At 37.2% G+C, this 26,077-nt stretch overlaps 1 protein-coding gene across 15 annotated transcripts in view; it reads right to left on the bottom strand.

Moving 5' to 3' along the window:
* Window positions 1-26,077, bottom strand: part of Abcc9 (ATP binding cassette subfamily C member 9) — a 135,159-nt gene that overhangs the window by 9,258 nt on the left and 99,824 nt on the right. For all 15 annotated transcript variants that reach the window (XM_074075895.1, XM_074075894.1, XM_074075905.1 and 12 more), the window contains 8 exons: window positions 19,839-19,941; window positions 11,179-11,280; window positions 10,563-10,683; window positions 9,077-9,207; window positions 8,280-8,358; window positions 5,614-5,722; window positions 4,053-4,156; window positions 1,636-1,769 (listed from right to left, as the gene is read on the bottom strand). In XM_074075895.1, coding sequence (XP_073931996.1) covers window positions 1,636-1,769; window positions 4,053-4,156; window positions 5,614-5,722; window positions 8,280-8,358; window positions 9,077-9,207; window positions 10,563-10,683; window positions 11,179-11,280; window positions 19,839-19,941 — 883 coding nt within the window. The remainder of the gene's footprint in view (window positions 1-1,635; window positions 1,770-4,052; window positions 4,157-5,613; window positions 5,723-8,279; window positions 8,359-9,076; window positions 9,208-10,562; window positions 10,684-11,178; window positions 11,281-19,838; window positions 19,942-26,077) is intronic.

The following is a 26,077-nucleotide window of genomic DNA, read 5'->3' as shown; positions in this document are numbered from 1 at the left end:
GCTTCCCAAGTGGCTAGGATTACAGGCATGAGCCACCAGCATCCAGCTCTTATAGGGGTCAAACTTTTAATATCAAGTTAAAAGAACAACATTAACTAGTAGCCTATATCCAGTTTGTAGTTTAATGTGACATTGTTCCACATTCTTTCTTGGACATACTTGACATATTTAAATAATTTCTTTCTAAAAGCAAAGTTTCTGGCTTTTTCCCCTGAACACATGGAGAAGGCCATGATTAATTCTACTCATCATTAATCTAGCAAATCCCTCTTCAAGTTGCCTTAGAAAATAAATGGTTCTGGTTATCAATAGTCTATTAAACAGAGATTTACATCCTGTAGTTTAGAGCTTCCACAGCATAATTAACAGACACAATTCAGTTCTCTCCCAGCTGAGCTCCAGATTTAGCACTGTTTTGAAATTGATCAGAAAGTGATAGTGTTTGCAGTGCTACAGATCACTAAAGTCCATTTTCCTCTGGAATGAAAACTTTTCACCCTCTGATTAACAGCTTCCATTTCCCCAGCCCTTTTTCTTCTCTTCCATACTTCCCTTCCCCCTGCCTCTGCTAACAGCATTCTACTCTGTTTCTATGAACTCAACTTTTTAAGATACTACATGCAAGTGAGATCATACAGTATTTGTCTTCCACGTGACCAGCTAGTTTCACTTAGCATAATGTCTTCCAGTTCCATCCGTGTCGTTACACAAAGCTGCATATCCAATCCTCTGTTGGCGGGTACTTAGGTTGTGTGCATACCTTGGCTATTGCTGCAGTGAGCATGGGAGTGCAGATTTCTCTTTGAATTCCTTTGGATATATATATACACTCAGTAGTGGAATTCCTGGATCATGTTGTGAGTCCACTTTTAGGTTTTTGAGAAGCTTCTACCCTTTCAAAATGTCTGTACTAATTTACATTCCTACCAACAGTGTACAGGGTTCTCTTTCCTCCACATCCTCACCAACTCTTGCTATCTCTTGTCTTTTTTGGTAACAGCTGTAATTTGTAGTGATCTATGCACAGCAATGTGACTACAGTCAAGAATATATTTCAAAATGATGAACTATTGAGGTAACAGACATATTAACTAGATGGACTAAATCTTTATACAGCATATATGAACATAACATTGCACCTTATACAGTGATACCATTTTCATGTGACAATTAAAAAATAATCAATATAAAACAAAACAAACAAGGAATATAGTAAAGGGTATCTGAAAATTACATGTCCTTTCCTTACAACATTTCTGAAAGTCTGAAATTATGTCCAAATAAAAATGTTAAGAAGAAGAGGGCTGGTGGCATGAGTTAAATGGTATAGCACCTACCTAATAAGCACAAGGCCCTGAGTTCGAATGTCAGAACTACCCCCAAAAATGTTCAGCAAAGGAAAAAAATAAGGTAAATTATTTTTATCTGTTTTTGGTAACAAAAACTCCCTTCATGCAATGAGGTGTCTCATGTATTATAATTCTCAGTTTGATAATTGATTGATCAAGGAAATTATTGAGAAGTCACTTAAAACATTAGCCACTTGAAACAGAACCCAATCAGAAGAAAACATATAGTAGTTTTCACACACATTTCCCCAACTCATCCATCCTCAAGGCTTAGAGATGCTCTTACTGTGGCCATGTCGATGGAAGCTGTTGCTTCATCCATAATGAGAATACTGCTCTTCCGGACAAAAGCCCTGGCCAGGCAAAACAGTTGCCTCTGTCCAACGCTGAAATTCTCCCCTCCTTCAGTGACCACTGCATCTAAGATGAATGAAGAATCAGGTAACTCACCAAGGAATGACTACTAATATTGTACTTTGGCAAAGTTGAAAAAGTAAACTCTGCTGCATGACAGCAGACTGGATATGGCTTTGTGCAGTTAGAAAGATGTCACAATAAAAGGCAAATGGAACTTTAGAAAAGGAACATGGCAACAAGTCACCCTATTCTGATAACACCTGGTGAATTACCTCCAGATAATAAGATATATAATATTACTAAGCATTTGGAAACCTGGAAGACCTGGAAGATTTTTAAACTATTTAGTGTAATTCTCCCCAAGGGTTATTTAATAAAATTATCTAAGACCCAGAGAGACGTGGCTTGTCCAAGGTCACATTTAGCAACTATGTGGTAGAGTTTGGCAAGAAATAGAATATCCACAATTCCAGTTCCAGTTTCTTTCTATTACCCCATTCCACCAGACTGTAAACTCCAAGTGGACAGGAACTGAGTTTGTTGTTGCTCATGAGTGTATTTCCAGTACCATGGTATCTGATGCAGTAACTGAATAAAACATTGTTTTGTGGATAAATGAATATGTTCTCATTGTGTTTCCCTTTTTGGTTTCTATCCACATTTCATAAACTGCTATTATGAATTATTACAACTCAAACACTTTCTGATAAAGTCTTAAGGGAGAATTCTATTCATTATATTCTCATTGCATCCCACTGTTGTAACTTCTTGTGCTTGGAAGCTATGCATTGATTCTACAGGTGTTAATTTGCACAGTAAGAAAGAAGGATGATGGGATGATGAATGCTTTTTAAAGGAGTTGGCCTGAACCACATCTTCACTAAGTAATTGATTAATCTTCATTAAGATGATCAACATATCATTCAGTAAGTTACACAGTGTTAATATAATCCTTTGTTATTTATGCTGTACCGTAACCCCCAAACTCTACACCCATGATTCAGAACAGGTGCATGTTGCTCTCATATAGGCAAAGATGACTACAGAGGTATAATTGTATTCCCAACTATTAATGGTAGGATGGCAGTTCTCAAAATGAAAAAAACCGAACGGTATATAAGCTTCTCTCAAGTACACTTGTTGGGCTCTCCACAGGAGATGTCAAAAATTATTATGGCAATGTTCATCAAGAATTCTAGAATTACTCCACAACTTGATACTAGCAGGGTCAATAAAATGTTCCCTAAAGACCTGCTTTCTTAATTTTCATTTGCCATATGTTTTTACTCAGGACTTAATTAAAATCATAAAATGTGTTGCTTTTGAGTAGGGCCCCTTTTCAAACGGCTAACATACATGAATGGTTTTTGTCTTGTGGGCTGAGCTTTTTAAAAATGAGATGTCAAAACAGTGCGATCAACTTGGCAACTACTTATTGTGTCCTGAAATTAAAGTTCCAAAACCTATTATTTTTCCTATTGTTTTCTTAAATGAGTCCATATTTTAAGAAAGCAAAAGTTCAAAACTATATGTTAATTTTATGAACTAAAGACAATACAAATTTTCTGTTATTTCCTTAACATGTGTCATTCATTTTGTCATCATTTATTTGTACAAAATTATACTATTTCCAGCACTGAATTTTAATCAGTGACTATTTGAATTCATGTTTCATTCTTTACAAAAGTGACCAAAATTGATATTGCCATAATAGTACAGTATCAATGCAAAATAGTGTCTTCAAACTGGATGAAAATTATGTTTTCTAAATAAAATGAATATGCCCACCTGGCAGCAAAGAATTTAAAATTGGTTACCAACATGAAGAAATTACTTTCTCTTAAATGATACCAAAGACTCTCAAATTTAAGTCTGTGATCTGGGCATGGTTGTGCACACCTGGAATCCCATCACTCAGGCAAGTGACGTGGGAGGATGTAGAATTTGAGGCCAGCCTTGGTCACATAGTGAGAGTCCATCTTAAAAAAATGAAAAAAAAATCTGAAATGGTCTCTTCCATTTTCCAGGGCTAAGTGAATCTGTGGGTCACCTACACAGGGATGCCCACACAAGGAACAGTCTGACTAAGTGAAGTGTATCCTTCAATGATGAGAAGAATATGAGATAAATGTATTAACTGGAATATTTTGGAGTGTTCATATGGAACAGAATTTGCTATAAAGTTAATCTTCCAGATTTTGAAATGTCTTAGCAACCTTCAGTTAGATTATTTTAAATATAAGGGCATTAACACAAGAATTATGTGATTCTAGCATAAAATGTAGATACAGATACACAGCTTTGATTACATGTGCATTAAGTCACTGCATTATTCAGAACTATTACCTAGACCTCCTGGTAGAGATTTCACCATATTCTTCAGCTGGGCAATTTCTAGAGCCTCCCAGAGTCTGTCATCTGTGCACTTGCACTCTGGATCTAAATTAAATCTGTAGGGGAAAATCAGTTTATTAGCCAGTAAACAAAAATACAATGTAGATTTGCTGATTGTTTTCCTTTCTTTTAAAATGTAACTTCCATCTCTTTTGGTGACTCCTGTATATTTAGCACCTAAAACAGTGCTCAGAACAGAGCAAGCACTGAATTCATGCTTGATGAATGAGTGATCTTAATGTTGTCAAAATGTTTTTGATTTTATCACTGGGTAAGTTTATGTGCATGATACTCCAGTCCAGCCACTTCATATTACGTTTGGCACAACATGAATAATGTCCAGCAAGATATTCTTACAGGACTAAAGGTAACTACATGAACCATTTACTAATGATAAATACAGATACCACTTTAGATACACTGTGCTGTATCAGCTATAACAGTACTCATATCAATATACTTGCAGACACAAATTGATTATAATATTGCTAAATAGCTTGATACATCCAGAACTTTTTGGGGGATAGGGTCTTATCAACGGTAGGTGAGTACTCTACCACTGAGTTATATCCCCTGCCCAACACAAAGAACTTTTAATTAAAGTAATTTTGCAGGTAAATTTTGAGCAGTCTTACATGTGCTTTGCTCTTCAAGACAAAAAGTAAATACTAGGTGAAGGAGGCAAACATTTCTTTGTGTAATTAAGTGGATGGAGTCTGGGAGCAAGAGAGAGGAAAAGATGGCTGAGGTGAGAGATGGGAGCTGGTGAAGGATGACAAAGATGGACTTGGTGGACGTGGGAGTCAGACACACTTCATTTAGAATTGTAGTTCTACCTCTTTCTGGGTGTGTGACCTTGGGAACATTACAACTGCTTGGGTTTCAACATACTTATCTGCAAAATTAACAGTATGTGGCCCAGAGCAAGTCTTGAGAATTCAATTGAACAATATATTTAAGTCACCTAGCAGAAAAAAGATAACTCAACTTCCTTCCTTCCTTCTTCCCTCCATCTCTCCTTCCCTCCCTCCCCCTCTCTCTCCCTCCTTCCTTTCTTCCTCTTTTCTGGGAAATGATTAAACAGGCATAGAGAAGACTGTAGCAGCTTTATCAAAGCAATCTGGGCCAAAAATGAAGTCATGAGAGGTAGGGAGACAGTAAAGGGTGTAACCAAATCAGAATACCTGCTAAGTCCAGTAGTGACACACCAGTTGGACAGGATGTCTATAGAGTAGGACATATCAGAGATGTATATTAAGAGTCACAGCTCCCAGAGCGTACAGGAAAAAGTGGATTTTATAGAGCCAAACTAAAAAGAGCTCTTGAAAACAGAAGGAATTCGCTTCTTCTATAAATTAATGTACCAACTTGGGTTCCCAATCCAATTGTTGCACAATATATTTGATCTTACCATGTTCACAGTGTTATTTCATACCTACCTGAAAACCAATCCCTACGAGCTAAAGGATCAATCCAGAGGCACACAGATGATCTTTACTGAATGTTCACATACCTAATAGAACCACTGAATAGTATTGGATCCTGCAGAATGATTGAAAGTCTAGATCTCAGCGTGTGCAGTGGCAGTTTGGAAATGTCTATCCCATCGATGACAATCTTGCCTGTTAAGGAGAAACAAAAATTACAGGCATGTAGCAAAGTCACAGTTAAATTTTAATTTGTTTACAAGTTAAAATGTTTTCCACAGGCCCCTAGTTTGAATCCTAACACCACAAAACAGCAAGAGAGAGAGCAAGAACAGGAAAGAAGTTTTTCCTAGTTTGGGATTGAAATTCAGAATATAAAGCTTTTCACTTAAGTATCAAAAACAGCATTGTGTTTCTCTATGAAAATATTCATTTTTGGTGATTCTTTGCCTTTCTGATGTATTTCTCCTGAGGGAGTTTTTAGTTTTTGTTTATTTTTTATTGTTGTGCTGGGTGGGGGTACATTGTGGCATTTATAAAAATTCGTATAATGCATCAAATATATCATACTTGCATTTACCCCCTCATTGCTCTCCTTTATCCCCCCATCCTTCCATTCCTGGAATGGTTTCAACAGGTATCATTTTTGCATTTTCATACATGTGTGTACATTTTTATACCATATTCACCTATTCAGTTTATGTGGTCATATCAGATAAAAGTAATTTTGCTTCTTTTTTGATCCTCGCATAAAATTTCTTTACCCTCCTTCCCTGATTATTTTGCTTCATGGGATTTATCAGAATCTTACATTCTATATACATTCACTTAATTTTTATTGACTCTCCCCTACTAGAATATAAGTTCCTTGAAGACTGTCAGGGTTTGTGTAAGAAAAGTCCTCCCAAAGGCTCATGTGTTGAAGACTTGGTCCTCAGCTGGTAGATCCAAATAGATTGTGAGGGTTTTTACCTAATCAATGGATTGATTCATTTTATAACTTAATGGCATTGTTGGAAGATGATAGAAACTGGGAGGTGGGCGTGATTGGAGGAGGTGGGTCACTGGGGTGTGGCTTGGAAGGGTGGATCTTTTCCTTGGTCCCTTCCTGTCTGTCCGTCTGTCCTTCTGCTTCCTGGCTGCTATGAGGTAAGATGCCTCCTCCACCATGTGCTCCCACTGCCATGATGTTCCATCACACCTCAGACCCAAAGCTATGGAGCCAGCCAACTATACCCTGAAACCTTGAGTCAAAATAAATTGTTCCTGTTTTAAACCACTTCTCTCAGGTATCTGTCACAGTGATGAAAGTGACTAACTCAAAGACAAAGAATGTTGTCTGTTACTTTCCTTTATATAGTGATTGAAGACTACAGTGTTCTATGAGTAGGAAAACAAATTCTATGATGCAGATTTCAAATTTTACTGAATTTCTCCACATTGTATGTTGACTGAGAGAATCATGCAATCTTGATGTTCTTTCTTCAACTTGATAGATTCATTTTGTTATCTCATCTTTTTGCCAAGATAACGGTTGCCCTGTGAGATAATTATGCCAAGCTAACATGGTAGCTGCAGTCTGTTTATCAGATAGATTTAGAGTCAAGAGCAGGAAAGGGTGATTAGCTTAAACTGTGATTTTCAGGAATAATATATTATCTATTCAAATGTTAACAGCCTAATACTGAAAAGAGAATAAGGTAAATCAGGTATATGGAGCCTGCAGTCATGTTTCTAGATGCACAAGAATCAGGCCTTTGGCTCAGGTAACTGACGTATAAAACAAATCGGACTAAATGTCCTTCAAGTATCTGTGTATTTTAACCGGCTGTGGAAAGAGCCACCAGCCCAGTGATGTGTGCTTACCTTGTTCCTTAACACCCTCTACCCCTGGCAACTCCAGCGACCGCAGTTGAACTTTTGTGCTCATAAACTGACATTTTTAGTTCACAGACTGTCACGAAGATTAGATTAAATAATGTAAACTGTCAGGTACAATGAAAATGCTGATTGCTATCATCATCATCATTATTACAGATAATAAAAGTAAGCCCTTCCTTGGGCCGGGGCTCAAGTTCATTGTTGGATCCCCTTTCATCAAGATGACTTATGTGCTGGCCACATTACAGTCCACTTGACAGATTAAATAATGTAACATCTTTTTTTCTAAAACAAAGATTAAATTATTTCTCTGTTCTTATTATGGGTGAATAAATATTTTTGGATATTGTTAATACGAGTTTTGCATTTTACATTAAAGTTTGCCTCCTCACAAAATGTTAGTGTCATGAAAACATGTTATTAAGGAGACAATGATGGCAAGAGTCACACACCAAAATTAAAAATGCAGATTACTTATTTCCTTGAAATTTTTCCTTTGATGGGAAAAGTATATTTTTAGTCTGAGGAAAGCACAGTGACCTTCTTTTCCTTCCTCTTGAATGCTATCTACTTCCACTGACACTCAAAGTGAGTGGCCTTGCTCATTTTGCCAGTGTATTAGAACTGCTCAGCATTGATCCCTAGACTTGAGTTTAGGGCTCACCATTTTATTTTCTCAATTTTATGTTCTTTCATTATCTTTGTGTTGTTTATTTGGGATACCTGCCTGGAGCCATGTGCAGGACACAAAGTCCTTATAAATATTTCCTTCTTATTTTTTCAGAACTAGGTAAGTTGATGTTGTTTTTCTTATGTTTTTGAAAGGAAAGAACTACAAGACCAATTAAAAAAAATTTAGTTCACAACTCACCATCAAATATATCAACCATTCTGAAGAAAGCCAGCGATAAGGAGGACTTCCCACTGCCTGTGCGGCCACAGATGCCCACCTGAAAAGCAACTGTCACTCAAAGGGAAGAGGACTCAGGACAGAAAATGGACCAAAGCATTGTTAGCTTAGACAAGATATCATGATAAAAGTACAATTCTATTTATTTACATTACTATGTAATAGTCTTCTTAGGTTTTATGAATTATCATCATTAAAATAAAAATGAAACCTTCACCAAATTCTCAAGGGCTGAATTCAAATTCTTTTTATTTCTATGTGGTTCTGTTGATTTTTCTTCTTGGATTAATTTTTTCATTTAGTATAGAGTTAGACTAACAAATAACTGTTCTATTTTATCTTAGATGTGATAGGATTATAAGAAAAAGAATGAGTCCATATTTCCTACTCACTTGTTCTTTTTTACAGTAACTAAAAGAATTCATTTTGGGATTAAAATAGAATGAAGGCAAAGGTTTCCAAGGAAATGTCAGATATAGCCATGAGCTAGAAGCCAGAAATTTTAAACACACCTATTGTTGACTTTCCTGATTTTCATGGGAAGCTAATGAATGATAATCAGACCTAGAGAGCATATCTTGTGCCCGAATCTTATCTTTCCCTTTTCTCTTTTGTGCAGATATTTTACCTATGTAAAGGCAATAGCACTTGAGCCTAGTGAGAATTTACTTACTTGGCTTGGATGTGAAGAGAACTTAAGTAGTGATAGTGGGTGCCATCAGAGTAGGAAGCAAATCAAATGGAGGTGAGTTTCATACCTTTTGCCCAGGTTTGATGTAAGCCTTGACATGTTTTAGAACAGGCTTCAGGTTATTTTCATATCTGACACACAGATCATGAATCTTGATCTCCCCTTCTTGTGGCCAATATTCTGGAACTTGAGAAGGATCTGGGAGATAGGGAAGAGGAATAGATGATAGACAGATGATAGATAGATAACAGGTAGAGACAGATGTAGAAAGGAAACAAACACAAATAATATGGATAAATATTAATAATTTTAATATACCTGTAATTTTTCCTAAACTTACTATTGAGTCAAACTTTGTCCTTATGTTTTAAATTTCATTAAAAGTAAACACATCTTAAGAACTTTAAAATTCTGTTTTGTGTTTATTTTTGGACTATTGTCTCTTCAGCATTCCATCATTCAATTCTATTCAAGGTGAGTAGAAAGCAATTCATTTGTGAACTGACTAACTTCTTCAGTCAGTTGATCATCAAACATTTGAGTGCTTAAAATGTGAAAGGTGTTGTGCAAGGAGCTGGGCACATGGAGATTGAAGGCATGGCTCCAGGTGCATGCTGTGACCTTGAGAAGCATGCATGGACGTCAGTACTACATGAAAAGCCACATGGTGGAGGCGCCCAAGGTACTCTGGGAGCATAGATGGTGGGGACCTGAGCATTCCAGCAGGGCTCCAAGAAGAGGAAGTGCCTGAGAGGAATCTTAGAGGATGAGAGATGGGGAAATTTGTTTCAAATGTATATGAGCAAAGAACAAAGATGAAAGGAAAGAATAGCACATTAGTATGTCCTGATGATAAGAAATGAGACAAGGTGGGGGGAAGGGTCCACTAATGAAAGGCCCAGTGGTCTTACTAAATTATCTGGACTTCATCTTTGAAGAGCTAGAAAGATGTTGAAGGATTTAGGCAAAGAAAAACATTTTAACTTTGAGATTTGTATTTAATAAAGATTATTCTGCCTTCAATATTGAATTTCTTGCCAGTTTTATTCTAATAGAATTGAGACTCTTGTTTAGAATTTTAAGAACCAAATTTCTTGACATCTAAGTTAATAAATTCTTGAGAAAGAGAATATAATAGTTGACACTTTAGGTTGGTGATTAAAGTAACAAAACTCAAATATTTTTATTATTCCTTAAAAGATATTATTAAATATTGTCAATTTGGGGTCTAGTTGTACCCAGGACTTTTCAGACCAAAATAGTCGTATCTAGGTGCTTATAACCAAGCAAAATTAAGACGAGAGAGCCAGGTATGGTGCTTCACACCTGTAATCCCAGCACTTGGGAAGCCGAAGCAGAAGAATCTCAAATTTAAGACCAGCCTGGGCTACACAGTGAGACCCTATGTGAAAAAAAAAAAAACCCAAAATAAAAATCAACATGAGAAGGAGTTCTCTGGATATTAAAATGGGAAAAAAGCAGAGGAAATGTGTCTGACATACAAGTTATATTTGTTCAAACACTTAAGTGTAACAGAATCATGTTTACAATACCCAAGGTGCCTTCATAGTTCTCAGACTCCATCGTCAAGAAACTGTTCACTTTCTTCACTGCACCCATCTGCACCTCCAGGTCAGCCAAGTTCCTCACAACCCAATTCAAATAATTGGTTATCTGTGTCAGGTGACAAAAAAATAACACATTGAACATTAAAGTAAGCAATTTTCATAATCACTGGATATTTTGGGATAGAATGACTTGGTGTTCATCATGTGGTATAATTCAGAAGCACTTCAGGGTAGCAGAGATCAGAGAGAATGCCAAAGGATGCTCCTCTGCCCCTATGTCATAAACTGTCCTCAGATTTCCCTGTGCAATGCCTAGTTTCATGTCCTCTGTTTGCACTTATCTCATTCATATTAACACTCATGTTAGTGTCCCCAGTTGGGCTGCGAATGACTCAGAATAGGGATTTCAAACCACCTTGGGAGTTCTCTGACCAAGGATTTGAGAAGTTATAACAAATAGACTTGCATTGTCAGAAATGAATCCTCACTCTCCTACAACATTAGGTTTGAGCCCAAATCTATATTTGGAAGATGTCATCTTGTTATGAATTTCAAACTTCTCCTCTAAGGTCCAAGAATAAGAGTTGATACCCGTACCTACCGTAAGGGCATACAGGAGACCCAAGCCCACTAATCCAGAATTGAAAGGTCGACTAATAGATGCAATAGATGCCGTCAGGACAATGCAAGCTCCCAGATAATCCTGCCAAAGAACAAGAAGAAGTTTAAAGGGGATTCCCAAGTTCTTAAACCAAACATGGCAATCAACTTTGCACACCAGTCTACGAGTGCCCTGTGAAGTTTCATAGGAAGGAAATCAAAGGTGTGGAAAAATGATGACTTGGAATGGAGTGACACTCTGTTATCACTATATACAAGAAGACATGGCTTCAGAGAAGTTAACTTCCTCACCAAAAGTTAAGCTGTAATTGGTGTCACAACTGGGACCAGACATAGCATTTCTTTCTTTTCCCACATTTTTGTTTGTTCATTGTTGTTGGTGTATTGTCAGATAAGCAACTATTTTGGGGCCTGATTGTTTAGTTTAGATTTCACGTGTGCTTGCATCCAGATTGCAATTGCTATAGTAATCGTGTGAAGACTTGTGCCTCAGATTAACCTGTTGGGATCTTTATCTCAACATTTTGTCAACTTCTGCGCTCAAAGTCTGGGACATTAGATCTGCAAATCATGGAAGTAAGACTAACTTGCTCATAAATTAGAAGTAGTCATGTGTCTTAAGAGTATCTAAGTTGTCTATGACTCAATGATAAACCCTTTTGCAAAACTTAAAAAATTCTAAAGCCAGCCTTAGGCTCAAATGAGTCTTTTCCCAATCCTCTTGAGCACTGGTCTGTCTTATTGTTTGAAAAAGAAATCCTGAAAACTTCTTGTGCTGATGTGTCATTTGTCCCCAAAGCGGGAGAATTTTGGATATGAGTCTTCCAGAATTTTCTCATGTCTTATTCCACTGGTGAACTCCTTCACAAACTAGATATATCTCAGATTCCTTAAAAAACAAAATCCAGCAACAAAATGAAAAGACTTTAAGAATGGTAATGGAGCATTTCATGTACTAAGTCTAAAGAAAGAAGTTTCTCTAATTAGCTCACATGGTTATTGCTCCTCTTCAAACACATACCCAAAGGTCAAGCTGTTACAGAGCAAACAATGAAACCAGCGTGGAAGTAGAACCTGAATTTAAATGCTGGCCTTGTCAGTTACTAGCTTGTGAGCTCTGATGAGTAATTTAAACCTCCTGGGTCTCATCTGTTTTGTGGAAAATAGAAACAGTACCTGATTTCGCAGAGATTTTTGAAAGAAATAAATATGCTAACTAGAGATTTCCTCATCTCCTGTATCAGAATGCCTTTTTGTCCTCATGGATGATTTTCAAATGTTTGAAACAAGCTTAAAAAACATGCATCATAAAACATCAAAGGCCAAACCAAGTACTAACATATAATTCTGTACTGATTTCCATAATCATTACAAAGAATAAAAGAGAAACCACAGAGTCATAATCTGGAGGCAATAAATCCCACACATGTAAATACTTCTGTGATTGTTTCTTCTGATGTGCCAAGTGATAACAACTTATCACATCATCCCAGTCAGACAGTTCTTCCTCTCTTCCCTTTTATTTGCAATAATAACTTCACAGACATAGACTCTCACTGGTCTGGATTGTTCTTTTATGGTTCATAAATGCCAATGTACTCCCAAATACTTCGAACACATTTATAGCTGTATGATTTTTTTCTTTTCAGCTTCCTTGTATCAAGTTCTTATTTTTAAAGTTATGTTATATATTTGTTTTTTACACATTATCATTTCTAAAAAAAACTCATACAGTTTTAGTAATAAGTTGCAGGAAGTAAATTAGTACTAGAGGATACTTCCAGCAAGATATGCTTGGCTATTGAGAAATTTCATGGGGAATGAATACATGAAGAGCTTGAAGCATGATGTTTCTTGTATTAATTTCTATCCTCTACTCCCTGTCAGTTTACTTCTTTGGGAAGAAAAGTCTCTTTCACTCATTCATTCATTCATTCATTCATTCTTCTAAAAGTATGTATCAAGTCACATGACTTCCTTGTTTAGAATCAATGTACTATGATAAATTCAAACTCCAATGGAAGATTGAACTTTTGATGATATAAAGCAAATTTTAGGCTCTGCCTACTCTCTTCTTATCTGAGATTCCTTTCCCATTCCTGCACTCTGCTCCAACCACTCTGGCCTTTTTTCTATTGGGACTACTCTTACTTTGTTTCTGCCAATGGTTGCCTGAAATATTTGTCCACAGGTCTTTGACACTTAGCTCCGTCTCATCATTTAAGGGTCAATTCTAATATCACCTTCTTGGAGAGCCCTTCTTTTCTTGGCCATTAACCCCAACCTTGGAGCTGTTCTCTATCCTATTATCCTGCTTTGCTTTCCATGAAGGACTAAGAGGTATCTAAAGTGATTGTACTTGTTTACATGTCTATTTTCACTAGAATCAGACTTCCACAAAGACAGGTTTCTATATAAATATTTGCTATTATTATTTCCATCCATAGGAATATTGGTAAGTACATTGGAAAGTTTCAGTAATTCTTTACAGAATAAATAGTTGTACAAATTTGCACCATTCACAGAACATTTACCAAACTTTTCTATGAGCCAACTACAAACTGACTGTGTTTAGGCTTCCTGAGAATCATTTGATTCTCCACCAATGTATTTCCAGACTTAAAGAGTTGAGCCAGGCAAGATCCTACAGGAATGTCTATCTGATAAAGTAGGAAGTCCAATACCAAGTTTTGTGACCTTCTTATCCCCCACTAAGAATTATGATATGACTGTCTCTTACAAAGCTTTGCCAGGCATAAGTGATAGGTGTTCTTTGGTTTTCTAAAGTGAAAAACATTCTCATGTAAGTCATGAGCTTTACCATTCAGTGCCAAATTATTATCATTTTTACTATTTCAGTGGGAAGCAGGTCGTAAAATCCTGTATTGCATGTTCTTTACAAAGAGCAGATCAGAACGGGACTAGAATAGAGCAAGACCACATCTGAGATAAGAAACAACAAAATAATCATTGAATCTAAATAAATGAAAATTAAGCAGTGAACCTGAACCTCCCATAAATAGAATAAAAGAAGTATAAGGATTATACACTCAATCTGTCTCTGTCTCTGAATACTCATTCTCTCTCTCTCTCTCTCTCTCTCTCTCTCTCTCTCTCTCTATTTAGTTTACTATAGAAACCTTCATATTCTATACTGGGCTTGGATTCACATACTGCAAAGAACTAAATGGTAGATTCAACTGGATGAAAATATTGACTATTTTTTACTGAATTAAAAAGATAATTTCTTGTAACACATAGAGAGTTGTATCATGGCAAAAGAGCCAGCAAGAGGAGTGAAAAGAGAAGTAAAGGGATGAGGCCAATCCATATGTTGTAATAAGGAAAACACAACCATGGGAGCATTCCATTTATATGTGCTAAATTATAACTTCTGTGTTTTCTGGTCTCTTCATGTGGTTGAGTGTTTTCAAAATGAATTGTGAAGTTTTCAATGTGGTCATTAGACACTATTAATTGTTAGCCCAGTAATTAACACATGCCCAAATTCATATGTAAAGATAATGTTCTAGAAAATGTCTTTGAAACTCTTCCCTTTTTGAATTAGCATGTTAATTGTATATAATTTGTATAGCAATTATCAAAATCTACAGTCAACTACATTCAAATAGATACTATAGCTTGAATGAAAGTCATTATCTGTAATTTAGTATCTATAACAAAGTTATTCATCATTAAAACATTCATTTATACTGTTTCTTTTTTAGAAAGTGTTAATCATGCTACCTATTAACTATACTAACTAGACACTTCCTAGCTTAGTGCTGAAATATTTCCACTGCTCAAGAATGTGTTCTCTAAAACACAGGAAATTTTGGGGAGGCATTTGATGAGAATTTTGAGTGATCTGCATAAGAGATAACACTGTGGTATGCAATGTTCATCAAGAAATTTCATAGTTGGCACATGCCAGTGATCCCAGGTACTCAGGAGGCAGATGTATGAGTGTTGAAAGTTCAAGGCCAACTTCATCTCAAAAACTACAACAAAAACATAAACACAAGGGCCAGAAGCATGGCTCAGGTGGTAGAGTGCCTGCCTAGCAAGCTAACAAGCATAAGGTACTGAGTTCAATCCCCAGTCCCACAGAAATTGAGAGCAAGAGAGAGAGAGAAGGAGGAGAAGGAGGAAAGGGAGGGAAAGAAAGAGAGAAGGAAGGAAGGAAGGAAACTACTTTCTGAAATCACTAAATTACAATTACTTTCCTTCAAATACTACAGTAGTGGAGAAATGTGAAATTTCCATATAACACAAAAGCTTATGTTAGTTCCCCATTTTCCACTTCCCTTATTCAAGTTTAGAGAGAAGCTATGGTTTCACCCTCTTTCCATTTCTCTTCAAATATGTGAACAATAAGATGGCATGAAGGTAATGAATTAAGAACACAGAAGCAGAAGGTCAGAGTAACTCACACAGAGGATCACTAGTCCTTACCATCCTCACCAGTCTATTCAGTGTCAAACATCTGTCACAATGACACAATGGAATGACAGATTCAAGTTAGGAAATAATCCCATTTATGTTAATCCTAAACATATTAATTAGACTCTCAAAAAAGAGCCAACCACAGGATATTTTATTTGTATAGTACTAATGACAATTTCTATCAATTTTATGAATCCAACCTTCCCCTGAAAACGTGCATCCTTTTATTTCCATGTCAAAAGAGTAGCCTCTTGTCAGATTTCTAGTGGTTTGAAGACATCTATCCCTATGTGGCTTATCATGAAAATTGTAATTCTCTATAAACAGACTTGTGAATAGTTGATAGCAACTAAAAAACACATGATCTCTTTCCTTCCAGTGACTCTCAGGAATCCATATTTACAGTACCACTGGGTATTGAAGAGAAGATATCAGAGCCTTCATATTACAAGGTCATTGCATACCTGTCCACTGTTGTGCTGTAAATGCAAAAAGACTCTGCATTGTTTCACAAGACAGACTCTTGTGCAAGCTCAGCCTGAAGAGTTTTTTTTTTTTTTTTTTTTTTTTGCATGGTGACTCAAGCCTTTTTTATTTTTTGGCTTCCTGATGTGAATTTTCTTTTATCTTTTCACCACACAGGAAGACAAAGCCTTGGAAAGACAACCATAAGATAGAATTACACAATTTTTGCAAATGGAAACACCAATGCCAAAGGACTGGAGTTGTTTAGTGCAGAGGGATGAAGGGAAAATGCTGTGCTGAACAGAAGGACGTCAGCAGCATTCAAAGGTTAGGCCGTAGTGACACATGGCGCACAACCACGGCCCACTTCACTTGGCACCCAGATGAAAAACAGTCCCCTCTGCTGCCAAAGCAACCCGGGTGGCCACTTCTAGCTACTTTTCTACCAGCCAAATCATTTTATTCTTTTAGACTCTTGTTCTATTTTTGATGTGTGTTACAGGCTTCATTTTTTCCCCAATTTAAAATGAATGCGGTAGGTAAGGCTAAATCCTCTATAGAGAAAACTGTATAACCAGAGAAAGACAATAAATTGTGATTGTCTTAATGTCAATAGGGAGAGAAGAAAGTCATGTATTTCTGAAACCAAAACAAAAAAATGATAACAAATATTGGAGGGGACCAGAGACCTTCCCGAATTCAAACACCTGGTTTTGCTCTGGTTTCTCTACTATTCTTCAACCTTGGCATTTTCTGTCAATAGCAGGTAATGACATTACTTCTGAAAGCTAGGATTGGGAAGGAAGAGAGAGGAAACAAGTAAGTAGCCATATAAACTATGGAATCAAGTTTTCTCCTTTTTGCATGAAGACTTTGAATCCCTGAATTGGACTTCATAAAAATTCCCAAATCTGCATCCTGTTTGTCTATTGCAATTTATATTCAAGGCGCTAGCCCTTCTTGTACCATTTTAGTTGTGGTTTTGCTCTGGGAATTCTAAGAATATTTGCTGTAGGTAATTTCTTGAGTAAGATGGCAAACGAAGGGAAAGGAGAGGGTTGAGCTGACACCACAGACAAGACCCATGCAGACTTACTGGGCCGAGTAGAAGTTTTCAATACTTCTTCCATGTGACTTACAAAGCAGAATACAGCCAGCTGTGAGGTTCAGAGAACAGTTCACACCCTAGTCTCCAAGGTCCTGTATATCCACATTCATATTCCTGACATGAAACCCAGGACTTCAAGCTGAAATTGTGCCTCCAGCGACATGGACACATCCACAGAAGCACAGTAGTAATGAGGTCATGGATAGGCATACAATTGGGAGAAAAGATTATTTCCCAATAGAAATTATCTACTTAATTTATTCAGTTTTCTGTTTGTGTTGTATGTTCTTGGAGTATAGCACTTATATTTAATTACACCTGGTTCTGATGAAAATTTGCAGTGTACAAACTTACTGTCATATTAATAGAGACAAATCACACACAAAGGACCTTGAACTTTGACTTCTGTCAGCTGATATGCTTAAACTGCAATAAATCAACAAAAATTTCTTACCAAAATTGGCTTTCACCCATCAGAAACAAACAAAAGACACCTTAATCTTGTTTTCATTATTGTTATTGTTTTGGTGTTGAAACTCAGATATGAACCATCCTTAAATTTTTGTATTAGTGTTTGAAGGAGAATTTTAGTAATAAGAATAGCTTAATAAATCTTAAGAGAAGACGTAATGACAAATGTATTGTAAAGTAATGGATGAGGCTGAGTGGGTGAAATCCCAGCAGTTGGGAGGCTGAAGCAAGAGGAATATGAGTTCAAGGCCAGCCTGGGCTCCATAGGGAGACACTGTCTCAAAATTAAAAAAAAAAAGAATGAGATTAATGGCAGTTTCTTCCCTTCTTGTTTAAAAGGTCAGTATTTAGTTTCTGCAGGTGGAACTAGAATTCTTCTATATTCAGGTAGGTTTGACTTCTTTTCCACATGGGAGTTAAGTGTTGGGTCAAACTAAACCATGTTTAGTTGGCTGCTGTTCCTTTCTAATTTATCCTGACCTTCCCTTTCTTGGCAGCCTTAGGCTCGATATCTTGTCTGGACATGTGGCTTGCTTAAATATTCTCAAATATTTAAACATTCTTGTTCACTTGTCTGTAAACCTGACAGTAGAAAGGGCAAAAGAGTCGCAGTTGCACACTTACCTCAAACACACTTGCCCCAAAAGGCATGCCTGCTCTTTAAGTTTTGGAAAATTACACACAGGTAACTAATACCATCCCTCCTATGATCCTGGAACCTTCCTTCATTAAGCTATTTTATCATTAATTCCATTACTCAGATAGGATGTTTTCCCTTAGGGAAAAACACAAATTTTAAAAAGACACATGCAACAGACAGAAGCCTAAAATGAGGATGATGGTCTGGATAGAGTACAGGAATAAAGTTTGGCTATAAATCTTAAACAACACTTCACTTTACATTGTTACAATTCCTGAGACACTCTGCCCTGCCTTCTTTTAACGCTTACAGTTACCTGGAAGAAGTTTCTTATCAATAACCAATGCTTCCTTCAAAAACTCATGGAATACAATAGTGCCATGTTGCTGAATAATTCATACACAATGATTAGTAGAGTGGTGAAGAATCTCTGTAAAGCAGAGTGTAATCATGGTAACTAGAGCTCACCAGATGTCCAAGGTTCCATATCCAACCACATCCCTCCATCTCCATCCATCAACTACTCACATTTTAACATGAGCACCTTCACTTCATCCCTATCAAATTCCCTTTATCATCTGCCCTTTCTGGTTGTTGAGTTTTAAACATCCGGTAGGGAATCAGTATCAGTCAGAATAAGGTTCTTCTAGCAACAACAACTGAAAGGTAACTATGAAAAAATTACACTGAACTCATTACCACCAAAGTGGCTTGTTCATGTTGAGGATGCACAGGCCAGTGGGGAGCAATACCCGTTTCTCTTCTAGAACTTGTATCTCATCTTTCTCCCACTTTATACTTCACTTAGGCTTTGTGGCTTCAGAACCACTTACCGGGGTAAGTACCATTTCCACTCATCTGATCATCCATCCGTCCATTTAAAAGACATTTTAAAATGTGTTTACCAGTATACCAGGGATTTCATATTATCTTTAATCCTAATATCTCCATAAGGTACATAATCTTATTCCTACTTTATAGATGGGGAACTGGTACTCAAATAAAATAATTTGCTAATGAAGTCTGTACAAATCTTGTGTTTATTCTACATCACACAGGAGATGAGAAAGCAATACATAACTAACCATAGTTCTTCACATTCAATGCTAACATGAACCTCCTCTAGCATAAAACACAGAAAGCTGCTATCCCTTCCAGGCCTGTCCAGCTCAGTGAAGGAAATAAGAACATTTGGTCACTTGTCAAATTTGCTCTTTAAAAAAAATGGAAGCTATATAAATATTTGCCATTCCATTAAGTTATGTAGTCTAGCAGCTATAATGAACATAAAATGAATTTTTTTCTTTCGGGGCTATTTATCTTGCGATTAGCTAAACCATTATTATTAATTTCATCTGTAACATAAACAAACCTGAGCTCTTTTCAAATCCAGAAAATGTGGGACTTGGGGATTTATCTCAGTAAAAGACTAATTTTACAACTGTCTGCATCTCTGCACCAGGACTCTTTTGTATTTGGTTTCTATTTCGAAATCATGAAATGAACATACCGTCCTGACCTCCAGCCATCTGTTGGCAGCTGAGAGAAATAAGTAGGCAATGTTGTTTGTATCTGTCAGTTCCAGCATACGTTGCTTAAATCTTGTTTCATGCCTGCAGGAAACAAAAATATTACGATGTTAGCCCACAACAGGAGAAATAATAAAAAACAGTCACACTTACTACTACACAATTTACTCAATACAGTGACAAAGTGATGGAATGGGATGATGGGCAAATGAACTCCCGCTTCACAATAAAGACCAGCTGCATTTGCTCTACAGCATTCTTAGTAGAATAGAGTGAGGCTGAGTGTTTGCACCTTTTTCACACCCCTACTAAGAAAAGGAGTCTTTCTAATGACAAATTTTTATTAAGGATCGTTTTGCAAATTTCCACAGAATTATTAGGGCCATGAAAACAAGGCATGACCTATGTTGCAAGGGCCCTAAAAAACCATGATAAGATATAGAGAAATGCAACATATTCTACCTTCTTTTTACGTCATTTACTTTACACTTCCAAATGGTACAGTTAGAGGGGGCTGGGGGCTGCTGGGTGAGAAGGAAGGAAGATAGGAAACTATGCGTTTGTAACAGGTAAATAGGTATTTTCATATTTCTCATTTGCCTGTCATTTCTGGGAGCTCAAAATGAAAAGTGGGCTGGCAAGAAGCAGAGGATAAGATGTGCACACCCCAAAACTCTAAGCTGTTTGTAAGGCTGTGAATGCATAACAGGACATCTGGGTATGCGGTAGTTAAGGGGTACTTAATAGTTTGGATATTAGTCCTTGACAAATTAAGTTCATTCTTGATCTCTAACATAATCAGATCAAATTCTTTACAGCCTACTTTGTAGATGAAGCTGTTAACAACAACCTTATCTATTTGAACATGTGAGTTACTATCTCACAGAAACTCATAGTACATGGTAAAAAACCTTTTCTAAACTACAAAAATAGTCTCTTTCCATTTTGCAGATATTTTCTCTGAATAACAGAAACAATAGGAAGTTGGAAAGTAATGGATTTGTCAGTTGGGGAAATGCCAAATGAAACGTGAACTCATTCAACCATTGCAGCCATGACTTGTCTTCTGTAACTCATCTACGGGTTATTTTTTGCAAGAAATGGCCAAATTTCATCTGACCACCTGATAATGATCTCTGCTTGATAAAAGAGGGCCCCAGCCCATACCCAAATCTTCAAGTAAATGTGCAAAACATTTTAGTAAACCATCACTTGTATCAAAAATGAAGAATTCCTGGGTGGGGTAAGCTACTTGGCCCAGTGAAGCAATCCATACAGGCCAATATAAAGCAGATACTTGATAGCTTTCCAATCAATCTGATCATTCCAATATGTCAAACCAGATAAATAATTCAGTCAGACAGGAATCTCTGATCTACAGTAATCAAAGGATTCAGCAATCAGAGCAAAATCATTACTTCATTTTTGAGTTATGCAGCCTTGAGTTAAATGCCATGCACAGAACCTGTGCGTGGCAACACACTGGTGTGGGACACCGTGTGTCCACAGAACATGCTCACCCTCCAGATGACCCTTTTAGAGATGAATATAGTCAATAAATAAAAGCTAGGGTGCTCAGAAGGTTACAGGAGTTACTGAGATGTTGGATGTGAACTATAAAGGGAGGCTCTTTCTGTACTTGCTAGGGACATGTTAGATGGATTTTTATCCATTCATTTGGTAGCATTTAGCAGGTATTAGTGCTAAAGGAGGCATTATGCGAGCTTCTTGGTATATAAAAATGAGTGAGCTTACATCCCCATTCCCAATCAGCAAAGGAAATAAACTCAGTATCAGTAAATAAGAATGGTGCAGCACAGGACCTACTTATAATGATCCTATGCACAAAAAGCTACATGAACATGAAGGAGGGGGGTGATTTGTACTGATCAGAGATGATCAGGGAAGATGGTGTGAGCCTGGCTTTAGGTGATGAGCCAAATTTTTCAGGTGAACAAGACATTCTAAGTAGGAGAAGTAACATAAGCAAAAGCACAAAAACAAGAAAGCCCAGCTTGTTCATGAGCTTGAAACGAGTCTCTTGCCTTGCTGGACTGTGGTGATGGAAAGATGGAAGAAGAGCCCACTTGGACCAAACCCAACAGACCAAAACTGAGATGAGCATCAAACACTTGATTCTGACACAATGCTTTTTCTGGGACTCTTCTTCCTCTAGCTTTTGTCTGGGGTATTGTTTCAGACATGCTCTTAAAGAGTTTGTAAATGAGGCTGGCAGCAGTCTGAAGCAGCAGTGAGAGGGGAGGGGTAAAATGCAGGGAGCATTCTTTCTGTGTGTTTCTATTTGGCAAGAAACTTTCTGTTTTCCTAATGGAAACTTTGACACAGTCAGTCTGTATCTTTTCATCCACATCCAGCTCATCTTCTGAACATTCTTAGACCTTTATTCTGTCAGACAAAAAAAAAAAATAAAAATGTAGGAAGGGTCACTGACATCTTAGTCTAATTTAACTGTGATACTCTCATGGTAAACTACTTGAGGGAGTTCATTGCTTCATGTGAGTACACCATGAACCTTGAGGAAAGGGTGGGGGAGCAGTCTAATCAGTAAATATTAACTTTCCAAAAGAGCTCAGGACTCTAGGGACTCCTGGTAGATTGAGAGAAAGGAACAGATGGATGGAAAAGAACATGTTTCATTCTTGATCACAGACATCAAGCATAAAGATTCTAGAAATTTATCCCTGAAAGCAGGGCCATCCATCCCCTCCTTTTCAAGACTTGTTCTTGTTTTTAAAATGCTGATACTTATGATATTTAAGAGTTGCTTTTGAAATGAACTCTGAAATACCACAACCTGGATTTACATACAGGATACCTCTAGGTGTAAGTCGAGTTGTCTTTGTTTCTTCCAACTATAATTCAAGAATTGAAGATTAATGGATAACATTTTGCTCTTCTTACAGCTTTTTCCCAATGTAAAAATAATAGTAATGCTAAATTCTGCTCATGGGTCTAGTGAAGAAGGTAGATGAAAAATCTGAACCTTGAGTCTTGGTCAATTTCCTTTTTCATTCTACATCTTCCTCAATTTCTTCAAGATGTGCTACCTGATTCTTGTTCCTACAGCTCTCAGATGACCTCACCTTCTTCAGGGAGAAAAGAAAGACTCATGTTGAACGTGCAAACACCCCACAGCTCCACCTATCAGCCTGCCTGAATTCATTCACATCCCTTCCTCACCTTCACAGAGGAGTTCTATACCAAACCTTGTTCAAGCTCTTCTCTCTCCACTTTGGCCCTTGGACAGATCCCTGACATTCTGCCATAAATATTTGCTCCATCAATTGTCTATCTTGCCTGTATCTCTACTTCATCCATCTCTAGCTCATTATCTTTTTAAAAATAAAAATATAGTATAAAAAAGAAACGCTTTTTTTTTTTTTGGTTTAGGATTTTATTTTTTATTTATTTTTTTCTTTTATTATTCATCTGTGCATACAAGGCTTGGGTCATTTCTCCCCCTGCCCCCACCACCTCCCTTACCACCCACTCCACCCCCTCCCTCTCCCCCCCCTCAATACCCAGCAGAAACTATTTTGCCCTTATTTCTAATTTTGTTGTAGAGAGAGTATAAGCAATAATAGGAAGGAACAAGGGTTTTTGCTGGTTGAGATAAGGATAGCTATACAGGGAGTTGACTCACATTGATTTCCTGTGCGTGGGTGTTACCTTCTAGGTTAATTCTTTTTGATCTCACCTTTTCTCTAGTACCTGTTCCCCTTTTCCTATTGGCCTCAGTTGCTTTTAAGGTATCTGCTTTAGTTTCTCTGCATTAAGGGCAACAAATGCTAGCTAGTTTTTTAGGTGTCTTACCTATCCTAACCCCTTCCTTGTGTGCTCTCGCTTTTATCGCTTTTAATTATCAACCCTTTAACTCCTTCCTCCCTCAATGAAACTTCTTGAAAGAGTAGCTTTTCCTTGATACCTCCATGTTCTCATTTTGTATTAATTCTTCAAAGCACTGAAGCCTGACTTTGATTCTTTTCCACTTTATCATTTCTGTTCTTAACATCACCAATAGCTACATAAAAGGACACTTTTCCATCCTTTGTTTTTACCACCTTGCCCATTCAATTCCTTAAGTTTTCACTTGTTTAACAACAACGACACCAGTATCCTTATTTAAGTAACTCATCATTACAATGTTTCATTGATTTTGTTAAAATTTCAGGTGATTAAACTCTAACTCTTACACTATCCTGAATCTTTGCCTACTACCTAGATGGCTTATTTTCTCAACTAGAAAATTCCTCCAGGAATTCCTAGTCTGAATTCCTCTTTTTTGGTAGGAAAATGAGTATTTCCTAGTACATGACAACATTTGACCTTGGAAGGAGGAAAACATCTTTACAGTGATATTGCCCAGGGTACATATGAACCAAACATAGGTACAGCAGTCAGGCCTTCTAGATCTATCATTAACCCAGGTAGAGCTATTAGAGATAAATGTTTATCAGAAGTTGTCATTTGGAAGTAGGCTATCAAAAATTTCAGCTGGACACTTAGATGCCTTTGTTGGCTATTAGGGAGGCAAAATGCTTGGATGCTGGGCTTTCCTATCTGGACATATATGTAGAACATGAGGAGAGGCCTCGATGAAATTCATCTTCACCGCCATTAACTTGTCACTCATAAGACAGTTGATCTTTGTAAGGCTCAGTTTGTTAATGCAGTAGTCATAAGGACAAGTTTGTTATGGTCTAGATTCTCCTTCCTTATGGAGGCACTGATTTGGACTTGGTAGCATCGAGTTGGCCTATGTCAGGGTTGGCCAGGATCAGGAGGTACTCACAGGATGTTTAGTTGGAAGACTGGGGTAATGACAAGAGACACTGAACCATCTCCTCTGTGAGGACATTAACTAGAGAAGAGAGTTCAAGCGGACTGCCCCAGGGAAAAAAGCTGGAAGTAGATACAAGAAGTTGAAGCAAAGAAAGAGTCATGGCGACGTTAGCAAGAAGTGATAGACTGATCAGTGAAATGTTGTTTAACTCTTTCATAAAACATCTGAACATTCACTATGAGCCTATCTCTGTTAATATGCTGAGGAAAAAGATAAAAGACATTTTACCAGTTCTTGAGGAACTCCTGATCTTATAGAGCAATGCAAACACAGAAACAGATGTTTATCATACAGTGTGATCAGTAGGAACCAAGTTAGCACAGAGATCTTAAGAAGTATGGATCCTACATTCTGATATTCAGGGAAGTCTTCTCACAGCAGACGATGACCACAGACTGATATTCCAGCAATTAGGTAAGCACCAGTTAGCCAAACACAAAAGGAGGTTTTGAGGGATGGGTCAAGGAGCCTATCTTACTCTGAAGTGTGAACCTAAAAAGACCTATTTTGTTTAAATCATCAGCTTGGAAGACTGTATTTTACACAGGGTCTTTTTTTTGTTCACTATTCCTTAAGTGTTGGTGGTCAGCAAAGTTTGTACAAGATTTTCTTAGCCTACACTCTCTTCCTTGGCAATCAAATCCATAGCCAACAGTTTAAATAATATCTGGTAAGAAGATGACACCCAAATCCATTATCTTTTTCTCTGAGACAATCTTTTTAAAAAATAGTTTTATTATATTTTTAATTAACATACATTAATAATATTAGGAAGTGTCATTGTGATAATTCCATACATGCATACAATGGAATTTAAATAAATTCACCCCCTTCATTAAATTCCCATTCCTTGACTTCCTTTTCCCCTTTTGTGGAAACAGGGTTTGATGGGTTTACTGATGCTATCTTTATGTGTGTGTATACATATCTGCAGTGTATTTCCATACTCTTCACTCCTCGACATCCTTTATTTTCCTCCTCCTTCTCCCAATGATTCCCCTCAGACTATCCTCCTTTCATATTCATGACCTATCATCATAACCATAACTTTAGGTCTAGGTTCCACAAATGAGCAAGAGCTTATGATATTTGGCATTTTGTGCTTGATTTCATTCAACCTGATGATCTCCACTTCCATTCATTTTCATACAAATAATATAATTTTTGGGGGGTGTTACTGGGTTTGAACGAGAGCCTCATGCTTACTAAACAGACACGCTACCCACTTCACCAGCCCACATGGCACAATTTCATTTTTCTTTATGATTGAGTAAATTCCACATTTTCTTTATCCATTCATCAGCTGTTAGGCACCTTGGCTGATTCCACAGTTGTGGATAGCTGCAATAAACATAG

Source organism: Castor canadensis, chromosome 6, assembly GCF_047511655.1.
Source record: "Castor canadensis chromosome 6, mCasCan1.hap1v2, whole genome shotgun sequence".
Taxonomy (NCBI): Eukaryota; Metazoa; Chordata; class Mammalia; order Rodentia; family Castoridae; genus Castor; species Castor canadensis.
This window is presented reverse-complemented; position numbering and strand designations above follow the sequence as displayed.